Source organism: Neolamprologus brichardi, chromosome 20, assembly GCF_056152115.1.
Source record: "Neolamprologus brichardi isolate AB-2024 chromosome 20, ASM5615211v1, whole genome shotgun sequence".
In the NCBI taxonomy this organism is placed as follows: domain Eukaryota; kingdom Metazoa; phylum Chordata; class Actinopteri; order Cichliformes; family Cichlidae; genus Neolamprologus; species Neolamprologus brichardi.
In genome coordinates, this window is record NC_142123.1 from 26,192,974 (window position 1) to 26,210,819 (window position 17,846).

At 38.0% G+C, this 17,846-nt stretch overlaps 3 protein-coding genes across 15 annotated transcripts in view; all 3 read right to left on the bottom strand.

Annotated features, from left to right (window-relative positions):
* Positions 1-234: 234 nt before the first annotated feature.
* Positions 235-9,037, bottom strand: mxra8b (matrix-remodelling associated 8b). Its single transcript, XM_006794178.3, has 10 exons — positions 9,019-9,037; positions 5,925-5,951; positions 5,514-5,819; positions 5,298-5,399; positions 4,735-5,196; positions 2,256-2,411; positions 2,079-2,109; positions 1,926-2,005; positions 1,783-1,836; positions 235-1,684 (listed from the first exon to the last, which is right to left on the bottom strand). Exons 1-10 carry the CDS (start codon positions 9,032-9,034, stop codon positions 1,659-1,661), a joined length of 1,260 nt encoding a protein of 419 aa, XP_006794241.2. The 5' UTR covers positions 9,035-9,037; the 3' UTR covers positions 235-1,658.
* Positions 9,038-9,704: 667 nt separating this feature from the next.
* Positions 9,705-13,787, bottom strand: aurkaip1 (aurora kinase A interacting protein 1). Its single transcript, XM_006794177.3, has 4 exons — positions 13,704-13,787; positions 10,767-10,872; positions 10,203-10,666; positions 9,705-9,993 (listed from the first exon to the last, which is right to left on the bottom strand). Exons 2-4 carry the CDS (start codon positions 10,816-10,818, stop codon positions 9,877-9,879), a joined length of 633 nt encoding a protein of 210 aa, XP_006794240.2. The 5' UTR covers positions 10,819-10,872; positions 13,704-13,787; the 3' UTR covers positions 9,705-9,876.
* A 1,520-nt stretch (positions 13,788-15,307) lies between these two features.
* rap1gapa (RAP1 GTPase activating protein a) overlaps positions 15,308-17,846 on the bottom strand; it is a 53,004-nt gene continuing 50,465 nt past the window's right edge. For all 13 annotated transcript variants that reach the window (XM_035909162.2, XM_087833350.1, XM_035909160.2 and 10 more), the window contains 3 exons: positions 17,517-17,584; positions 17,246-17,293; positions 15,308-16,940 (listed from right to left, as the gene is read on the bottom strand). In XM_035909162.2, the coding sequence (XP_035765055.1) occupies positions 17,285-17,293; positions 17,517-17,584 (77 nt within the window). In that variant the 3' untranslated portion in view covers positions 15,308-16,940; positions 17,246-17,284. The remainder of the gene's footprint in view (positions 16,941-17,245; positions 17,294-17,516; positions 17,585-17,846) is intronic.

A 17,846-nucleotide genomic window follows, 5' to 3' on the forward strand; every position in this document is an offset into this window, starting at 1 on the left:
ATGAAAATAAAGGGAAGCCCAAAATATATGAGGCCAAAATTGTCTCATTAGTATATTGTAGAAATAACATACTCACGCAGATTTCTCTTTTACTTATTCGTCATAAGTTTCCGTTCACCAGATTAAGTGGGCTAATGTCTTTGGACCCTAGAATGACCAGGTGTCCCACTTGTGGTCCCCATCTCATATACCAAGACAAATACCCAATATTTTGATTAGCTCTTGTTAACTTTGATTTCACAAGAACAGATGTGGAATAATGAGGGATGGATGCACACCTACTGAAAAACTAACAATTGTGAGAGAAAAGGAGAGTACAGGAGTCTTTCAAGTTAGCAGAACTTGTAACGTGCATAGTTTGGGTGCATACATTTCTAAGTTAGACATGTCAAAATTTAAGGTCTAAGACAAATTGACTAATTGGCTCACGTGTGGTTTCTTGGGATTTGGTCGTTCTAAGGAAGCCACTTGAAGCAAATGTAGTGTTTACTGTTGTGAGCAGAAGAAATCTTTATTAGAGGAGAGGAACATTAAAGTGTGCAGGTGAGCCAGAGAAAAATGCAAGAAATAGTTTTAAAAAAAGAGGTTAATCTACATTTTACAATTTAGCATTACTGATATAGTAGACACTCTTTTTCCTCACTGAAGTACAGCCACACAGTTGATAACAGATGCGCTCTTGTATCACTAACCAGCAGATTCATTCACGAAAATTCAGTGTTTTACAAACCAGGGTACATTATTGTTGTTTGATGCAAACAAGAATGGTTCGAGAATTTTCCTGAGTTTGCACGGACTGAGCCTATAGTCCATTGTCATAAAAGTAACAACATTACTTTTCACCTGATAAATTTTCAGTGAACCAGGTAACTGTACAGTATGTCAGTTTGGGTAACTTATGGGGAGGAGAATTTTAAACTGCCTTTCTGTAAGCAAAATCCACAAAACAGGGTAGTCCCTTTGTCACCACTGTTGAGATCTGTTTTTGTGTAGCTTGAATAATGTCATACTCGTTTCCAAACAACATTTGAAAATGTCTACAACATACAGTAAATTGAATTATGAAACATTATGATTTATGTGATTTACACTACAGCAGAATTTATGCAAAAAAAGAAAAGGAAATATCCAGATTTCAACAATTAAAAAGAGCCGTAAGCTTGCAGCTCCATAAGCATGTGCAGTACATAATAAAACATACCTCAATAAAGAGCATGCATTTAGTTAAAAAACATATTTTAAAAACATTATATAAGAAAATGCTTTGTATTTAATATAAACAAAACACTGAATGCAAAGAGAAAGGATCAAATATAAGTTTAACCATATGGTTATAACAGCTGGTGAGAAGGAAAAGAAATCTATATATGTGTATGTATATATATATATATATATATATATATATATATATATATATATATATATATATATATATATATATATATATAATTTTTTTAAATCGGGAAAAAAAAAGAAAAAAGAAAAAAAAGAAAGATGATGTCCTTTACTGAAAAAGCTTTGTGTGCTAGGGTTACAGCAGAGGGAGCATTCCTCCTGTCCTCTCCTGGGTTTCCTGTTTTTCTCCTTTTTCTCCACGGTCCTGTATTTCTTCCTGTGTTTGCCCTGGACCTGCCAGCAGCGTCTCAGAAATATCACATTCACTTCCACATCTTCCCATCAAATTCTGCACGAGGAGGTGAGAAAGGGAAATCGTAACACCAAAATCTGCTGAAAAGATGCTAATTGTTGTGTTTACTCACTGAAATACACAGTTTTGCTCACCCTTATTGCAGTCTTTAGCCATATCGCGCTCTTTCATTATGTTGTTTTTGTACTCTGTCGATTACAGTAGACACACAGAAAATGAGCTGTGAATGGAAAGCGAAGTGTGCGTATTTAATAGGTTTGGGTGACGTTTACTGCACCTGAATTCAAAGGCTCTTGGTTACAGCAATTCAGCTCTGTGCAGTCTAAAGCTACTTCACCTCCAGCGATTGCGGTTCCCCTGTGAAGAAGTTAATGTTAGATTTATTGTAAAGTTAAAGCAGCATAACATTAACCACATGATAATGCATTACCGTTGGGATCGACCCAGCTCATACTCCAGCCCTGTAAAAAACAGAAAAAAAATCTCAAGCGCACACAATAATAACAAAATGTAACTCTGATAAATATGCTTTTTATGATGCTAAGAAACACAATCAGGTTGCAATATACAAGTAAAAACCAAGCAGGAATGTTATAATAAAAAATACCTCTCTTTTTGCGCCGTCGAGTCAGCATAATAAGAGCAATGACGATAAACCCCAGCAGTAAGAATGTCGCCAGGAAGTAGCCCAAATGTTGCATGAAATAACTTCGATGCTCGGGGATAAAGACATTAACCACACGTGGAGGCTCGACCCCTTCGCCTGAGAAAAGAACAGGAATAAAATAAAACTCCTTCTTCAATAACCTAATTAACTCTCCAAGAATTACTGAATATTACACATGATAAATATTGAGTGAACTCAATAAACCTTAAAATCAAACAATGCAATGTATCCTGGGGAGTTCATGCTCATATTTTAAATGAAATTTATTGTATTGCTGCATTGGATTAAACTAATGGCAATAAACAAGGATCAAAATGAAATGTAGTTCCACACAAGTAGAGGTTTTTATTCCTCCAGAGGCTCTTTTTCATTTGTTTCCAAAAGCAAAACACAGGGAGAGCAGAGAGTTAAATGTCAAGACGCTGTTTGGCAGTAATGACTTCCAGACCTGATGTCATGCAGCTGTTATTTTTTTCTCCCCAGAAAAACACAGGCTGACCAGAAAAGTGGAGAAGTGTGAGGGAAGGGAGACAAAGTCTGTAATGTGGTCTGTCTGCATGTCTGAATTACTTTTTCATTTTAAAATTACTCTTCTAACAAACACAGAAGCCTGGTTTGAGCATGTATGGAAAATAAATCTGTGACACCTTCAGCAAAGTTTAGCAGTGAAGTCTACCATCTGGCAGGCCGCTCTAAACATGGCAGGCAGCAAAGGGTTTCACAGTGACCTGAACTGTCTCAGTGCACCACATTTATACTTCTACATAGTTAAACATAATTTCAAAAACATAACAAATAGAGAACTGTTTATATCTTCTCTAATTATTATTTCAAACCACAATGTGTTATATCACGACTACTTCTGCAAAAAGTACGCTTATAGATGTGTTGCTAATATACACCAGTAATTGGTCATAAATTAAAAAGCAGTTTAATCACAGAAAATACTGAAATTGTTTAATCTCTAGTCTTTCATTAGCAGCTCAAAAGAACAGTCTAAACTAACAAAGAACTAATGAGGAAAACATGCAATGGTTTATCTGTTGTTATGCATTAAAAACCAGCCAGTCAACAGAAAAAATATTTATTCTAACTTAATTACCAACATCCTCTGAGGGGGTCTACGTATACACTGATGGCAAGTAAAGCTGTCATTGCATAATGTGCCTAATATGCATGAAAATGCAAAGACATACCCAAGGTCATTGTCTCTACATCACAACTGCTGAGAGGAGAGCTCCAGCCATGCTGTAGCAGTGGTCCATTACCAGTGTGTATGCTTTAATGGCTTTTTTTCCCCAAATGGTGGGATACACATCATTTGCAAGTCAATGAAATAAAAGGAATTATCTTCTTTTCAGAGGCTGATATTTCTCTTGAACTGTTGACAGCTCACAAAATGCTTCCCTCATGATTACAAGGAATAACTTCTTTTTATTTTTGTTTCATGTCATCAATAACTACGACAACAAAGTGAAAAGCTGTGAAAAGTTCCCATGATGCTTGTAATGTAATGTGGGTGAATAGAAATAGTTGTTTTTTTTTTGTCTAACAAGCTCAGCGAGGTGCAGATAAGAGCTAAGTGGGCAGGAAAAAATGCATCACACATGCATTTCTTTCTAGCATAAATTTTAAATTGGCTGTCATTTCTTTAAAGGGGAGGAGAATCTATAGTCTAACACGTACTTTCATACCCTCCCCTTACTTTGCTCTTTCATGTCGCAGCTGGCCCAGATGTTGAACAGATGGGCCAGACTTCCTGTAACTGCTGATAAATATGCCTCTACCAGAGAAACGAAGGAGAGACTGGAAAAAAACTAAACAAAAGTCGAGAAGCAGTATAACAGGTCTAGATGCCTGGTTTAGACTTCTGGAAAAATGAGGAACAAAAAACCAAAAACACAGGATGTGACCATCCACTCCAAAAAGTACTGGATGTTGAAACCCATTCCTCTGCTCAGTCTAGCTAAAATATGTCCAGATAAACAAAGAAAAAAAAGCTCTAAATGAAGCAGTTTGTGAGGAAAATGAGAGCACTTCCATCACACTCGATTTAAAACTGTAGACAGCTTTTTAAGCAAAAGATGCGAATAGATATCTCTAAATCTTCTTCTATCCAATCTGCAAAACCAAATAAACAAGTATATGAAAGAATTTCTTTCTTTCGTTCTCAACTAGCTCCTGCATTCCTTGGCGCCTCCCTCTTCAGCTCAAACACAAAAACAGGGAGGACTGAGGAGAAAGTTGGCAGGAGGAAGAACTGATTTAACTGACCAACTATGCCTATAAATATAACAAAAAAACCCAGGAGCGGTCTTATTTCTCTGTGCACAGTTCAGCCAAAAAAACCATACAGGAAAAACCATTTACCATGACTATGTTGTGGGAAAACAAATTTCTAAGGATTTTTGTTACTTACTTGGATCTGGTTCATCATTCTGGAAAATTCTGGGTGCTGGAGTGGAATCAGGCAGGAGTGGAGGTCCCACAGTTAGTCTGAAGATGCGCCTCTCATGGAGACCACAGTAGTGATGGTGCAGGTGGCAGGAGTAAAGGCCTTTATCAGCGGGCCTCAGGTCGGAGATGAACAGTGAGAAGTCTCCTAGTGTAAAAGCATCCTCTGCCACGCCCATCTTGCTCTGGGCAAAGAGAGGTCCGTAATCCCTACGCTCTCCGGAGGCGTACAGGTCCACCAGTCGGTCGGCCTTATCAGGACGCACTCCAGGAGGCTGGAAGTCCCAGTGGGCCACCTGCTGCTGGTCCTCCTGAAGACCCTCTCGCCACAGGGGGCGCCGGTTCACACAAGGCAATACCACTGAGCTGCCCAACAGAACCACAAACACAGTCTTCTCTCCATCATAGTACCGCTTCTCTTTACGGGCTGGAAACACATTCAGGTGTAATAAATTTTTAGGTGTAATTAAATACATCTGCATCACAATTCAAGAAACAAATATAGTATTTTAGATCAGATAGCCTCACCTGACTTAGTGACGTCAACCTGGATTTGAATAGACTGGTGAATCTGACAGTAGTGATGGTGTAAATTACAAGTATAAACTCCTTTGTCAGTTGCTGCCACGTCTGAAAAAAATAAAATAAAATAATTAAAATGAAATTAACTCAATTATATTAAAATTATAACTCAGCACGAACAACGTTCATAGTGCTACTGCAAAAAAGAACAAAAAGTCTCACTGTTGATAGTAAGGGAGAAGTTGCCATCACTGAAAGCAGAGTCTGGGATGAAAACGCGGCCCTTGTTGAAGGCGTTGTAGACCCTCTGGTTGGCCCCAGGTGACATGTCCAAGACTCGTTCCACAGAATTTTCCGGGCTGCTGCGGACCAAGTCCCAGTGCACCACCCTCTGACGGTCCTTCAGTCTGTCCCGGATCCACACCATGCGGGGGCTGTGACAGGGCAGGATAGCCTTAGATCCCGCGGGAAGAGTGATGTTCTTCGCCTCCACCACTACACCAAGCCTGCTGCTGCTCTGTCCCCAAGCTGACACAGCATATAAACACATGTAGTCACAAATTCAGTGCAGCAAAGATGTAAATGTAAATAATCCAAAATAATATGCTGTGCCTAAAAAAAAAAGTCTCTTACCTCCCGGCAGGAAGAGCACAGCAAGAACTGAAAAAAACAAAATCCAGGATGATTAGAGTTTTATCCTACTGATGATTTTAATTCACACAGCCTGCTGATGCTGCGTTATATAGATTTGTCTCCACATATTTCCACTGATTAATTCTTGAGAAACACTTCAAGCGCTTCCACCCACAAATTGGTTGAAGTGCCTGGAGAGTTTAGCTTTGATCTCGTACTGACCCAACACTGAATACTTTCAGAGTCTGAGCAGATGTGGGTTCAGTGAGAGGACAATTTAAAAGAGATAGAGTGAAACTGAAGAAACAAGCACACGGTGAAAAGGTAACGCTTTAAAACAGAAGTTCAGCAAAGGAAGACTAAAGTAGACAAACACACCAGATGTCAATAACACACTCTTGAAATACATTTCGCTGTTTGTGTTTTCTCGCTCTAGGGATTTTCCGACAGCACATTTGCTATTTCTAATGCATTTTTCCCACAGTGCTATTTTCCCGTCTGTTTACTGAAAGGCGGGCAGAGATGTATGCAGCCAAAGCATACAGAGCCCCTATTCATCTCGGCTGCTGCTGGCTTGTCGCAAGGCCGTGATCCTGAGGGGATGAAGAACCAGGCTGTTATTCAGCGCACTCCAGTCACACTACCAAGTGTCAAAAGTCTCGGAACAAGACCAAACACCTGTTTGTTTTCACCATACCGGTACTTGTTATTATAAACTATAGAGACGAGATTTATTTCAGTAATGCAGTGAATCTTCTTTCAAGCTTTGAAATGTTTCATGCAAGTACGGTGGCAAATCAATAAATCGTCACGAGCTCGTCAGCTTTTAAAATCACAGTGATAAAAAAGATCAAAGTAAGAGAACTTTAGGTTCCATTTTAAGATGAGATGACTCACTTCCTCTGTGCAGGTCATTTCAGAGGCCGGAGGCACTAACTGTAGAAGCTCTGCCCCCTCTTGTCTTAAACTGGGCCTCAGGAAGAGTTACAAGACCTCAGCCTGGGGATTTTAAGGTATGCTTATACTAAGAGGTCAGAAATATCTCAAGAAATTACACCACAAAGCACTTTCAAAATGTGACGAATAACACTTTAAATATACTGGGAGCCAGTGTTAGTGAGATAACACTGGTATGAACTGGCTCTGGTCAAAGGCCTTGCATTTGAGTTCCACTGAGTCTGTAACCATTAGCAGCATTTTTAAACTGTGTAAAGTATTTAGATTTACTGAATGTTATCCAGAGGAGCAAGTAATGAGTGGAAACTTGCAACAATTATTGCACTGTATTGTTTTTTTTTGTATGCATGGTTAAATGCAGGGTTTGAGAATACCTCTGCTACTGTTCTTCGATGCAGTAAACTCAATAACACTTCAAGCTGGACAAAATGACTTCAACACGCACACTGGCATCAGAGAGGAGACCTCATCCTGGAAAACTTTACTGGCTTTTCTACTGTAGGGCAAAAACTTTCCCGCAGATGGTAAAAACAAAGCGTCTCAGCCCCTTTAATTGTCTGTCATCAGACACACACAGGCTGTTGACTCATGAGGCTGTTTTAACAGTAAGACTTAACAAGGGGCTATTGAATTACTAGTGATAATAACAGACATTTGCCAAATAGAGTGCAAAATCACTGCTGTCATTTAACTCCCCAAACTCACACACGTTGAATCACTCATTAAAATCTCAACCTGAAGGTAAAATAGCAAAACGTTTTAGGTATGATTTAAACATAAAGAATGAATTTACTCAGCATAAAGTCTGTGATTCACCGATGTTGTTCAAGTGTGAAGCTTGCTCACAGCCCCGTCACAGGTTGAAAATAAATCAGACAAATCTGTGCAGCTGCAGACTCGGCTAAACATACAAAGATACATTCAGAGGCCTGGAGGGCTTATTGACCGTCCTGTGGAAACAGCGTGTTAGCATTGATTACATTCAGTAATTACATTCTAAACCACTGCAAACATGCTGGATTATTTGTGTATGGATTGCTTTCTGCAGATTTACATGAGTGTCATCTTCACGTGGAATAATTGGGTGACGTCTGTAATTTTGAGGTCATTTATCATGTTCAGATGATCTGATGGCGCCCAAATGGCATAGCTGCCAAAGCAACATCAGCAACATCTCAGTGTGTGGGCATCTTCTCTAACCTTATGGAGGACAAATTGAGCTCAAAATTTCAGGGGATTGCCTGCTAGGATTTTCCAGAGCATAAATATGCTACCTTATCGTGACCTTGTCATTTTCTGCCATGAATGAGTAGCTACATGTTTACAAACTTGTTTGAGTCAAAACAGCACTTCGAATCTTTTCCATTGCCTGTTGTTTTGTGGCCGTTCATTAACTTGGATCCAACCATCATAAACTGTGTTTATGATGGTTGGATCCCCCTCCTGCTCCCTCTCCTCCACGCCGTCCGGACTCCAAAAGACCCACTCGTGGTGAAACACTCATTACTGACACATATAATGACTGGCTGCTGGATTGTGCTGACTCCTCCACACAGACCGCAGTTAACTGGAAACACATTGGGTTGAAGCCATAAAAAATCCCAGAGTCACAAACTATGGCCTGTCTACTGTATCAACATGCCGGGGCCAGTCTGATTGCATTTGATCTATTTTATTGAATAGATCACATTGAACAAAAAAGTTAGAAAGTGTACAGGGCCGTAGTTTGAGATTAGATGTTCATACCTACAAGGGGCTTTAAATGTAAAAATAACATAAAAAAGGTTAAAATGATGAAGATCATTGGTTATCAATACAAAGCATGAAAACACATTAGATTAATCTTGCATCGGTTAACTGAGTTTGCAAAATGCGTGTACAGCAAAAACAAAACCCAAAAAGCAGTGAAAAATACAGATGCAAGATATTTACAGTTACATATAAAAGCTTACAGAGACTCTGTGAGCGAAGAATAATGAAAAGGATCAGAAAAGTTGAGCTGAGGCAAAGCAAACCTGGCAAAGGAGTCTGCTTTTGTTACCGACTGACCTGGATGCAATTATGGCACAAAGAAAAATTTAGCAAGCGTCTTTTTTTTTCTTTTAAAAGTGAGACGACTTAAGAGGACTTCACTTACTCTGAAGGAGAGCCATGTCGAGGAGGAACTATTTATCAAAATTGTCAGATGTTAAAAGCCCGTCAGAGGAGGTGAGTGCAAGAACTGATAAAGGAGCGCCTGAAGTTCACCCAGCAGCAGCAGGACTTTGTTGTGTTCATGCAGACTGAGTCTACACAAGTCCCACCCTCCGCTAGCCAATGAAATCCAACACTGCAATAGTGCTAAACACTTCACAAATATCCGCACTAAAGTGCACAATTGCATTTTGTTATAGAACACTGGTATCTTAACAGCATTTCGGATAAATGCACCCCAAAACACAAATCTCCGTTAAACTAAACACTTTCTAACAATCCCATAATTCTTTTAATGCGACTGACAGCTGCTAGAAAATCATCTTATAATGAAACAGATGATTTGCAGCTTTTAAATTAAATATTAAGTGATAGCTGCAATGTATGTGGTTACGTTGGCATTTTATTTTGTTCCACGTGTCCCACATTTTTTTTTTTGTTGGAAACTTCCACACCACTTTCTTCCTTTGTGAGTTATTTGCAGCAAAAACTTCAGTTAGCATTATTTGCACAATACTGCCATCTACAGTACAACAAGAAAAAGAACAGTAGCTGAAGTAGCTGACACTGTGAAAGTCAGCCTGGAGGTGAAAAAAACAAAAATAGAAATTCAGACACATCACACCTTGAGCTTCACAGAGGGAGTTCTTTATTAAACTATCTACACCATTATTTAGCTCATCACTCAAATATGCTTTAATTAAAGTGAAAAGCACACGCGGCAGGTTGATTGTTAGAACAGTGTGAAGTGTGGAGAGTCATCCAGGGTAAACGTTGGGACGCAGACTTTAATCAGAATTTTTCAGTTCCTTCTGTTTCCATGCTGTTTAATGAAGATCTTAGGTGTGCTCCATCCCTCCGGAGCCTTCTTCAGTCCAGCTCGCATCCAAATCTTCTTCAGATCCTCCTCAAAGCGTTTCTGTATATGATAAAGACACAAAGCTGGCTGTTTTATATTCATCTAGCTTTGGAAAACTGTAGCTAGTGCACATCAGACACACAATGATGAATTGGAAGGAATAAAACAATGATTGCATTTTTTTATCATTACCGTTTCATTATCAAACTTCAAGACATCATAGTTGGAAAAAAAGAAATGGTCTGATAGATGTGAAAGAAAAGTCCCACCTGCTTCTTCTTTCCTCGGCCCTCCAGCACCCTCTTTCTCAAGAACTTAGTCCGTTTTTGCAGCTTCTTGTATTTATGCCGGTTCATCTTCCGCCGCCGTATCTCTAGAACATTCTTACATCTGAGTGGTGTTACTGTGCCCTCCCCGTCTTCCAAAACGGGGACGGAGATAGGCGGCAACACCTTCTCTTCCAGCAGCTCTACATCCTCCTGTGGCTGAGTGGACTCCAGCAGCGGAGGGAGGGAGTAGCGTAGTGAGAGCCAGCTCTCCAGGGGACTTACTGACAGTTTACGTGGTATGAGAGCCTCGTCCAGCTCCGGCTCAAGCTGGACCCATTGCGGTGGAGACCTGTTGTCTGCCGCTGTTGAGTAGTTTCTCAGTTTCTGATGACGTGAAGAGCAGTAAGCAGAAGCAGCTGGTTGTAGACATCCATTCAAAGTTTCTCCATGGGCTTGAAGTGCACCTTGTCATTAAGGGGAAGAAAAAAAGTCTGATTTTAATGAAATAGAAAACATAGTATTGAATGTAGGCAGGCAGATATTTGGCTATTTGTTCTTACTCACAAGTTGCTTTGCGTAATAGGCTGAGACGAGGGATGATCTTTGAGGCAAACATTGTCAGTGGTTATCCAAACAAGGTCATCAGGAATGAGCTCACTGGTCCCTGGTCCTGTGGCAATAAAAAAGGACAAAGTATGGTCTTACTCTGCTCTGTCACAGCAATCAAACTGGTAATGTAACAGTAACTTCAGACTATATATACTATAATTTAAAGCATGCGCGGTAACGATATCGCGATATATTCTTTTCTTCTGTATAACGTATTTTACACACTATAAGGCACACTTAAAATCCTTTAATTTTATCAAAAATCAACAGTTTGCCTTATGTATGAATTCTGATTGTGCTTAATGACCTCGAACCGATTTTATGTGGTACATGGCGCACAGAAATCTATCAAAAAATCTTTTAGTATGACTTTGGTAAGCTATGAAGGCGCACTGCTTGATGGATTGCCGGAGCATTACGGCTGCCGTAGTCAGGAGCCTTACGGAGTGATCTAAAACTGGGTCCAAAACTCCGTCTGCTTCAGGTCCCAAAGTCAAACGAACACTGCGGCATCACTGAGAGTTAAAAACTGTCTAAATTCTTTCATCTTTAATAAAATGATCAGCGTTAGCCAGAAGTTAGCTCGCTAGCTTCCACCTAAACATGATATAGCATGTTCTAACTGAGAGATTTCTGAAAAAATTCAAACGTACAGCTCTGCAATCACTTCCAACATAAATGAAGACACAAAACTACACAGCAGTGATGTTTGTAGGGCTACTGAAGTTGGGCTAGCTGGTATATAATGATGTGCTACGTGATCGAGGATGAATGCTAACACTTTTCCACTCGATAAGTTAATGTGAAGGTTCCTGATGGTTAGAGACAAATGCAATCGCATGGCAGGATGCTGTAAATGGACCAAACTTTAGTCAGGAGAACAACTGAGATAATCCATCCACAATAGAAGGTTAGTCATTAATATACTGCAACAACATGTGAATAGAGCAGCTGTGATAGAATACAGCATTAATGAATCAGTGGTACAGAAGTGGAAGAAGCAAGAAGAATGAGTTGAATAAAGTTTGATTTATCTGACTGCTTTGTTTAGCTTAATGTGGCTTATAATCCCGTGCACCTTATGGTCCGAGAAATACATATTTGACTTTTTTATTTGGCACACTGCAGTATAATGTTGCAAAGCGCCTCTTTTTATCTTCAGTGGATATTATACATGGTTATGCTCAGGATATGTCAGCCCATTTCTACTGGAAATGCCTTTTGGTTAAACTTTCAGCAAGGAATTTGCATTTGCACTGTTAAATGTTTATATAGCTTTAATGCATATAAAAATAGCTACTTGTTTAAGTAAAATGAATGAATCAGGGTTTTTTGCGCTAGTAAAGTTGTGGAGTTGTATTTTGTCTCGCAGAAATTATATCGTCAGTTATAACGTTATCGCAAATTTTCAAATATATATCGTGATATATATTTTTGACCATATCGCCCTGCCCTACTATTTAGTCTATAAAACAGGGTTCACTAAAGCACCAGTCACACATGTCTAGAGACTAGACTGTGACCCCCTGGTAACAGTGCAACTACTGGTCACTTATCCATGTGCCAGCCACCTAGTGAAAATTTGTAATTTCAGCCTTTTGGCGGTTTCTTGCAATCTGCAAAGATTGCGGGTTGCTGAATGAAGTCTACGTTCATCTGACCGAGATTTTAGGTTCCAGAGTTTTCAGCAAAACTCGCTGCTGATGAAGACTGAAAGAGGCACCTGAGAGCCCCACAAAAAAACCCCAACAACATTTAACTTTATGTATACTGTCTTGTCCAACCAAGCCGTCTAAAACTTATTTATGATAAACCAGAAAAAAATATCACATTTCATAGAAAATAGGTCCATGAATTTGTTGGGAGTGTATTCTAAATGACAGACAAATAAAGGGGTCCACTATTGTTCAAATTGCTGCAGATGAATATTATATTATTCTAGATGCAGAATAGCTGATTTATGCTCATTTAAGACATGTTTATGAAAGAATGCTGAGAGTAATGCCAACTATTTTCTGGCCCTTTTCTTGTTTACTAATTTTGTGACTTGTTCCAGAGATAAAAAACAAAACAAAACAACAACAACAACATCAAACATTTGTTTTAGTTCTTCAACCATAGAAATATTAGGTAAGAGCACTTCAGAATCACTTTATCTATTAAGTTCATACATGGAACTAGCAAAACAAATTTACTTTTCCTCTGGCATTACACTCACACATAAATACAGTAAAATAACTATTTGCCGTCACATGCATAAAATAACGCAGAAAAAAAAAGATTAATAATACCTTTTTAATATATGTTACCGGATGTTAAAATTTGAATTGGATTTCACTGCAAAAATGTGAAACATTTTGACCCTTGAGCTGGGAACTGGCTGTTCTCAGGTTCTTAACCTGTAGGACTCACTGGTTTTCACTGTAGCAAATTAGGTTTCCAGTAATTATTGTTTAGGCTAGTAAAGCTGCGTGAAAGCTGCCTTTAGCCATCTCTACCCTAAGTGCTGGGACACTGTGAAAGGCTTATATAATGACTGTTATCAAAACCCAGAAATAGTGGATGCTAACCTCCCTCCAGGTTTAAATCAGCGGAAAATCAGGCGCCCAACAGCGGGTGATTTAAAAATGAAAATAAAAAGTCCAAACGGTAAGATAGTAAGTAAGTAAATAAATAAATGAAATAACAGAGACCGAAGGAAATTCAAGAATTATGTAATTGCCAACTGGCTCATCGTGGCTAAACAGGCGCGTTAACCAGCAGCTCCACTTTGGACGAGAAAGCCGCCAAAACGCTCAAATATTAAAAGTTAAGGATAGAATTTTTCTGCCTTTAACTACTTGGTGGCATGTTTATAACAACCTCGTTTAATTCAAGAAAGAGTTGGGTTACCTAGTATTACTATGACCCGAGGTTCCGTCTTCAATGTGACTTCAACTAACTACTTCCGCTCCGTGCGACACACATTTAAGTCGCTTCCGCTTTCTCCGTGCTGAGAAAGGTTCCGCCGAGTAGATTTTTATTCCTTAAGGCTTTTTTTTTTTTTTAAACTTTATTTAACAAACAATGAGTATACAACATACGAACAGATGAAGTATATAAAACAACAAAACATAAACACAAAAAGCCAGGGGTAAAAGAAAAAAGTAACAATTATAAGAATACACGCAAAAATTCACATACATATATTCCTTAAGGCTTTGCTTTGAAACAAAATGTCCATTCTTCTTCTTCTTCTTCTTCTTCTTCTTATTATTATTATTATTATTATTATTATTATTATTATTATTATTATTATTATTGTTGTTGTTGTTGTTGTTGTTGTTATTATCAGTAGTAGTAGTGGTAGTAGTAGCAGTAGTATTACAAATATATCCCTTAAAACCCAGGACCATGAGAGCACGATAGTTCACTCGATGGATAAAGTAGAAGAGGAGCTGGAGGTATTTTATCCTGATATTACCAGGGATTTTGTTGATTTTTTTTCATACCTTCCTTGACCAAACAAAGAGAATTTAACATCACTGGTACTTTTGTAATTTTCTTGTCGGGCATTTTCTTAATTTCTATTTCAAGGTCTTTATATTTGAAGAGTTTTTCTATAACATTCAGAGTGAATGTTTCTTTCAGCAGGGATAGAAATGTCTGTTGGTCTGGATTTCTTTATCACTTTGCATTGTCATGCCCCACAGTGTTTCATCGCTTTTATCATTTTATTAGTAGTATTAGTGGTACGAGTAGTATTAATATTAATATGTATTTATTTATTTTTAAGATTAGTTCAAGAAGGGCTCAAATTCATATACATATGGTGCGGTAGGCTGATAAATCCAGTGTATCTCTCAGGTGTGTTAATTTGTATCTCTTCACAGAGAGGCAAGTTACTACTATTGTTTATGCAAAAAATGTAAACCTTACTTGTTAGCGTGTTTTTTTTATAAATTAACTAATTCGTTTTTTAATGCTACTACTAATGTGTTGAATCTTCAGGCAATTACCAGTATATAAAACTGAAACATTGAGCATGTTCAAAACTTGGATTTTCCTATTTCTCTTGCGAGTATGTACATTTCTAAAACTCCTGTGGCCGGCTCTTATGTGGCTTGCAATTGTTGGGAAATTTGAAAACTAGTTTCGGTTAAGGCTCAGTTTTATTTCCCTTTGACTCATTAAATCTGAATATGTGTCTTTCCTCCATGTGGCACAGTTGCATAACCAGGGAATTCTCCACTTTTAGATCGCTCTAGTTTTGAAAGCTTGTGGGCAGCCACATCGAATCATTTATTCATGGGGGTTTCTCGCTCAGCTTTCATTAAGTTTGTGGGAAATGGAACACCTACAGTATGAAGGCATTTCTCCATATGATTTCTACTATCAGGCATTGAGAAAAATAGTATTTGTGTGAGAAGAAAAGGATGGAAAGATGCTACAGCTAAGTAATGAGCTTTCACTGAATGTTGTAATGCAACACAAGGAAAGAAATATGCGATAGATGGTAAAGTTCTCAGGGTATTTATTTACAAAAACCAAAAATAACATCAAGGACAAAACATTAATTTCACTGTAAATCCTGCTGCCCATAACTTGTTTGCTTCACTAGCTATGCTTACACCATCAGTGTGCAACATAAGGCAACTGAAATGATCAGCTGGATGTACTGTGAGATTTCCCTTTAACAGAACAGTCTCTGAAATTATCTTAATTTATAAAATCCTCTCAAAATATTTAAAATTTGAGGTTATGGAAAAACAAAATAAAAAATGCAAAAAAATTAACTTGGCAGTAATTGGTCAATCCTATTTTGAATTATCTGCCTATACATTACACATACAGTCCTCAAACTTAACATCTATTTACAAAATCAGTAGTGGTATTTAGAGTTTTTGTCTTGCTTTAAAAGCAAATAAAGGTTCACTGTTTCATTATATATCTGCATTGCAAATTTACTGCACTCAATGAAATCCCAACCCCTGAAATAGACAGAGCTTTACAGATGACAACAATATAGTTCACACCAAAACAACACAGACAGTACAAGCATATGACTGGCTGTTTGTAGTCTTTGTAGTCACCATAGAGGTACAGCATAAATACGACTTTAAAAGGAACCAAATCAATAAATAAAAAAGTACATTAGAGAGAGAAAAAAACAGCATAATGTTGAGAGCGATCTCCATATCAACATTTAAGACAGACAAATCAGTTAAATCACTCATTGATTGGTACAGTATGTTTATACATTAGCAGATTTTAAAGATTTATGCCACAAATTTTTAAACTAGTGTGCTTAAAATTATTCTAAATGTATTAGTTTCACATTTAATCTAATACTGCTCTCCCGTTATTGGCTGCAGAACATGTGAGTGAAAAAAAGTGAGGTAAAAAAACTGAAGGCCAGGGAAATTGTTTAAATTATAAGGCCATTGCAAGGTATTTACAATACAATGCTATCTTTACCACAAACTATGATGTTAAGTTTGGTAGGTAACAGTGGGCACTGGAGCAAAGAACACAGTTATTTGCTGCAGTTACACTTGTATTTTACCCGGAAAATAATCACCTTAACAGCAATGTTAGAACTTTTTATCACATTGGATATTTTGTGACAAAATACTCAAATCTGATGTCAAATATTTTGTATAACACGTACACTGGAAATCTTCATTAAGCCAATATCGTGGTTGATTTGGTAAAACCATCCAGGCAGTTCACTTGTTGCATCAACAGTCCTTCCCTCAGTCTCAACAGAGAGTACAATGGCACTGTCTTTACCGTGTATAACCAGCACACCTCGGCTTTAACGAGACAACTCAGACAAGGTAATATCTCATACAAATAAAACAATTATATTTGTGCAGTTGGGAACAAAGGTCAGGTTTTAAAAAAAGAGGCAAAGAACAGAGTGGAAGGAAAGAACACAGTGCAAAAGCTGAGCCCCTCTGTGCATCATCCACTCCAGTGTCCTCCAGGTTTCTCTAGATATGCTGAACTCTGACCTCACCGAGCAGCGGACTGGCCAGGTTTTTTCTCTTTTTTTCATCTTCTTTCTCATTTTCCTTCTCATCACTGGTCATGGCGAAATGCCTGCACTTGTCTCATCTCCCAGAAGGATTGTGACTTATGGGAATGCTTTTGGAAGAGAAGAAAATTCTGGTCAAAAATTGAATACAAGTATAAGAATGTGTAGTATTCATATAATTAGGGATATTTAAAAATAAATCTAGCTTCGCCATAACACAGATTTGCTTTCTTTTTGTTTATTCCTCAGTACTGTTGACGAGGATTATGTATAAAACTAAGATAGAAGACTGTTGTATAACAAATGCTCACAAGCAGCATTTTGGTTTAGTGCATGTGGATACTGTGTTTCGGAACCATCTGTGCATAGTAAACCTGTGGATTAAAGCCATAAGTGTGCAGAGAGGAATTCCAACCTGAAGATGGAGATCCAGGACACTACCAGGTGAGTTGAGCTAACAGTTCTGCACATGGAGCAGTGAAAATAAAGAGAACGGTATCAGTAACAAGTCACAGAAATTAGTGCAGCACTGCAGAACAGTAAAGCACAGACTGTATTGGTCTATAGGAATTGGTCAGTCTTACAGAAGAGTATACATTTGTTGTGACTGCAAATTAAAAGAAAAAAGTGCAATGAACACAAATGAAAGCACGAGATCTTAGTTTAGAGCTGGCTGATTGACTCACTGATGAGGACTGCTGATTGTGTGATCGTTCCAGTTTCATCCCCTTTGCTCGATCAGGTTTACCAGGCCCTGAAGGATAGGTTAGCAATGTGTGAAAAGACTCATACCTGATATAGACAGTTATATAAATATTAAATGATACAACATGAATCATTTATGTTTAGAAAAAAAGAAAGCTTTTACTTGTTTTGCAGAAGAAATAGAAAGTCAACTTTATTACACGTTAAAGAGGTTACATGAAACACTATACTTGCTAATTAATATTCTGAAAAGACAGCTGCATATCAATTTCTCATTATATATTACACTTGTAAAAATATTATTTTTTATT

What these genes read in the sequence shown, in the direction of transcription:
- mxra8b (XM_006794178.3), bottom strand. An exon ending in TGTGCTCTTCCTGCCGGGAG is followed by an intron (nt 5,820 to 5,924) that starts GTAAGAGACTTT and finishes ATGCTGTGTCAG; the next exon opens with CTTGGGGACAGAGCAGCAGC. An exon ending in GGTTGACGTCACTAAGTCAG is followed by an intron (nt 5,197 to 5,297) that starts GTGAGGCTATCT and finishes ATGTGTTTCCAG; the next exon opens with CCCGTAAAGAGAAGCGGTAC.
- aurkaip1 (XM_006794177.3), bottom strand. Translation starts at nt 10,818, where the DNA reads ATGTTTGCCTCAAAGATCATCCCTCGTCTCAGCCTATTACGCAAAGCA. An exon ending in CCTATTACGCAAAGCAACTT is followed by an intron (nt 10,667 to 10,766) that starts GTGAGTAAGAAC and finishes CTTAATGACAAG; the next exon opens with GTGCACTTCAAGCCCATGGA. An exon ending in GCCGAGGAAAGAAGAAGCAG is followed by an intron (nt 9,994 to 10,202) that starts GTGGGACTTTTC and finishes TATCATATACAG; the next exon opens with AAACGCTTTGAGGAGGATCT.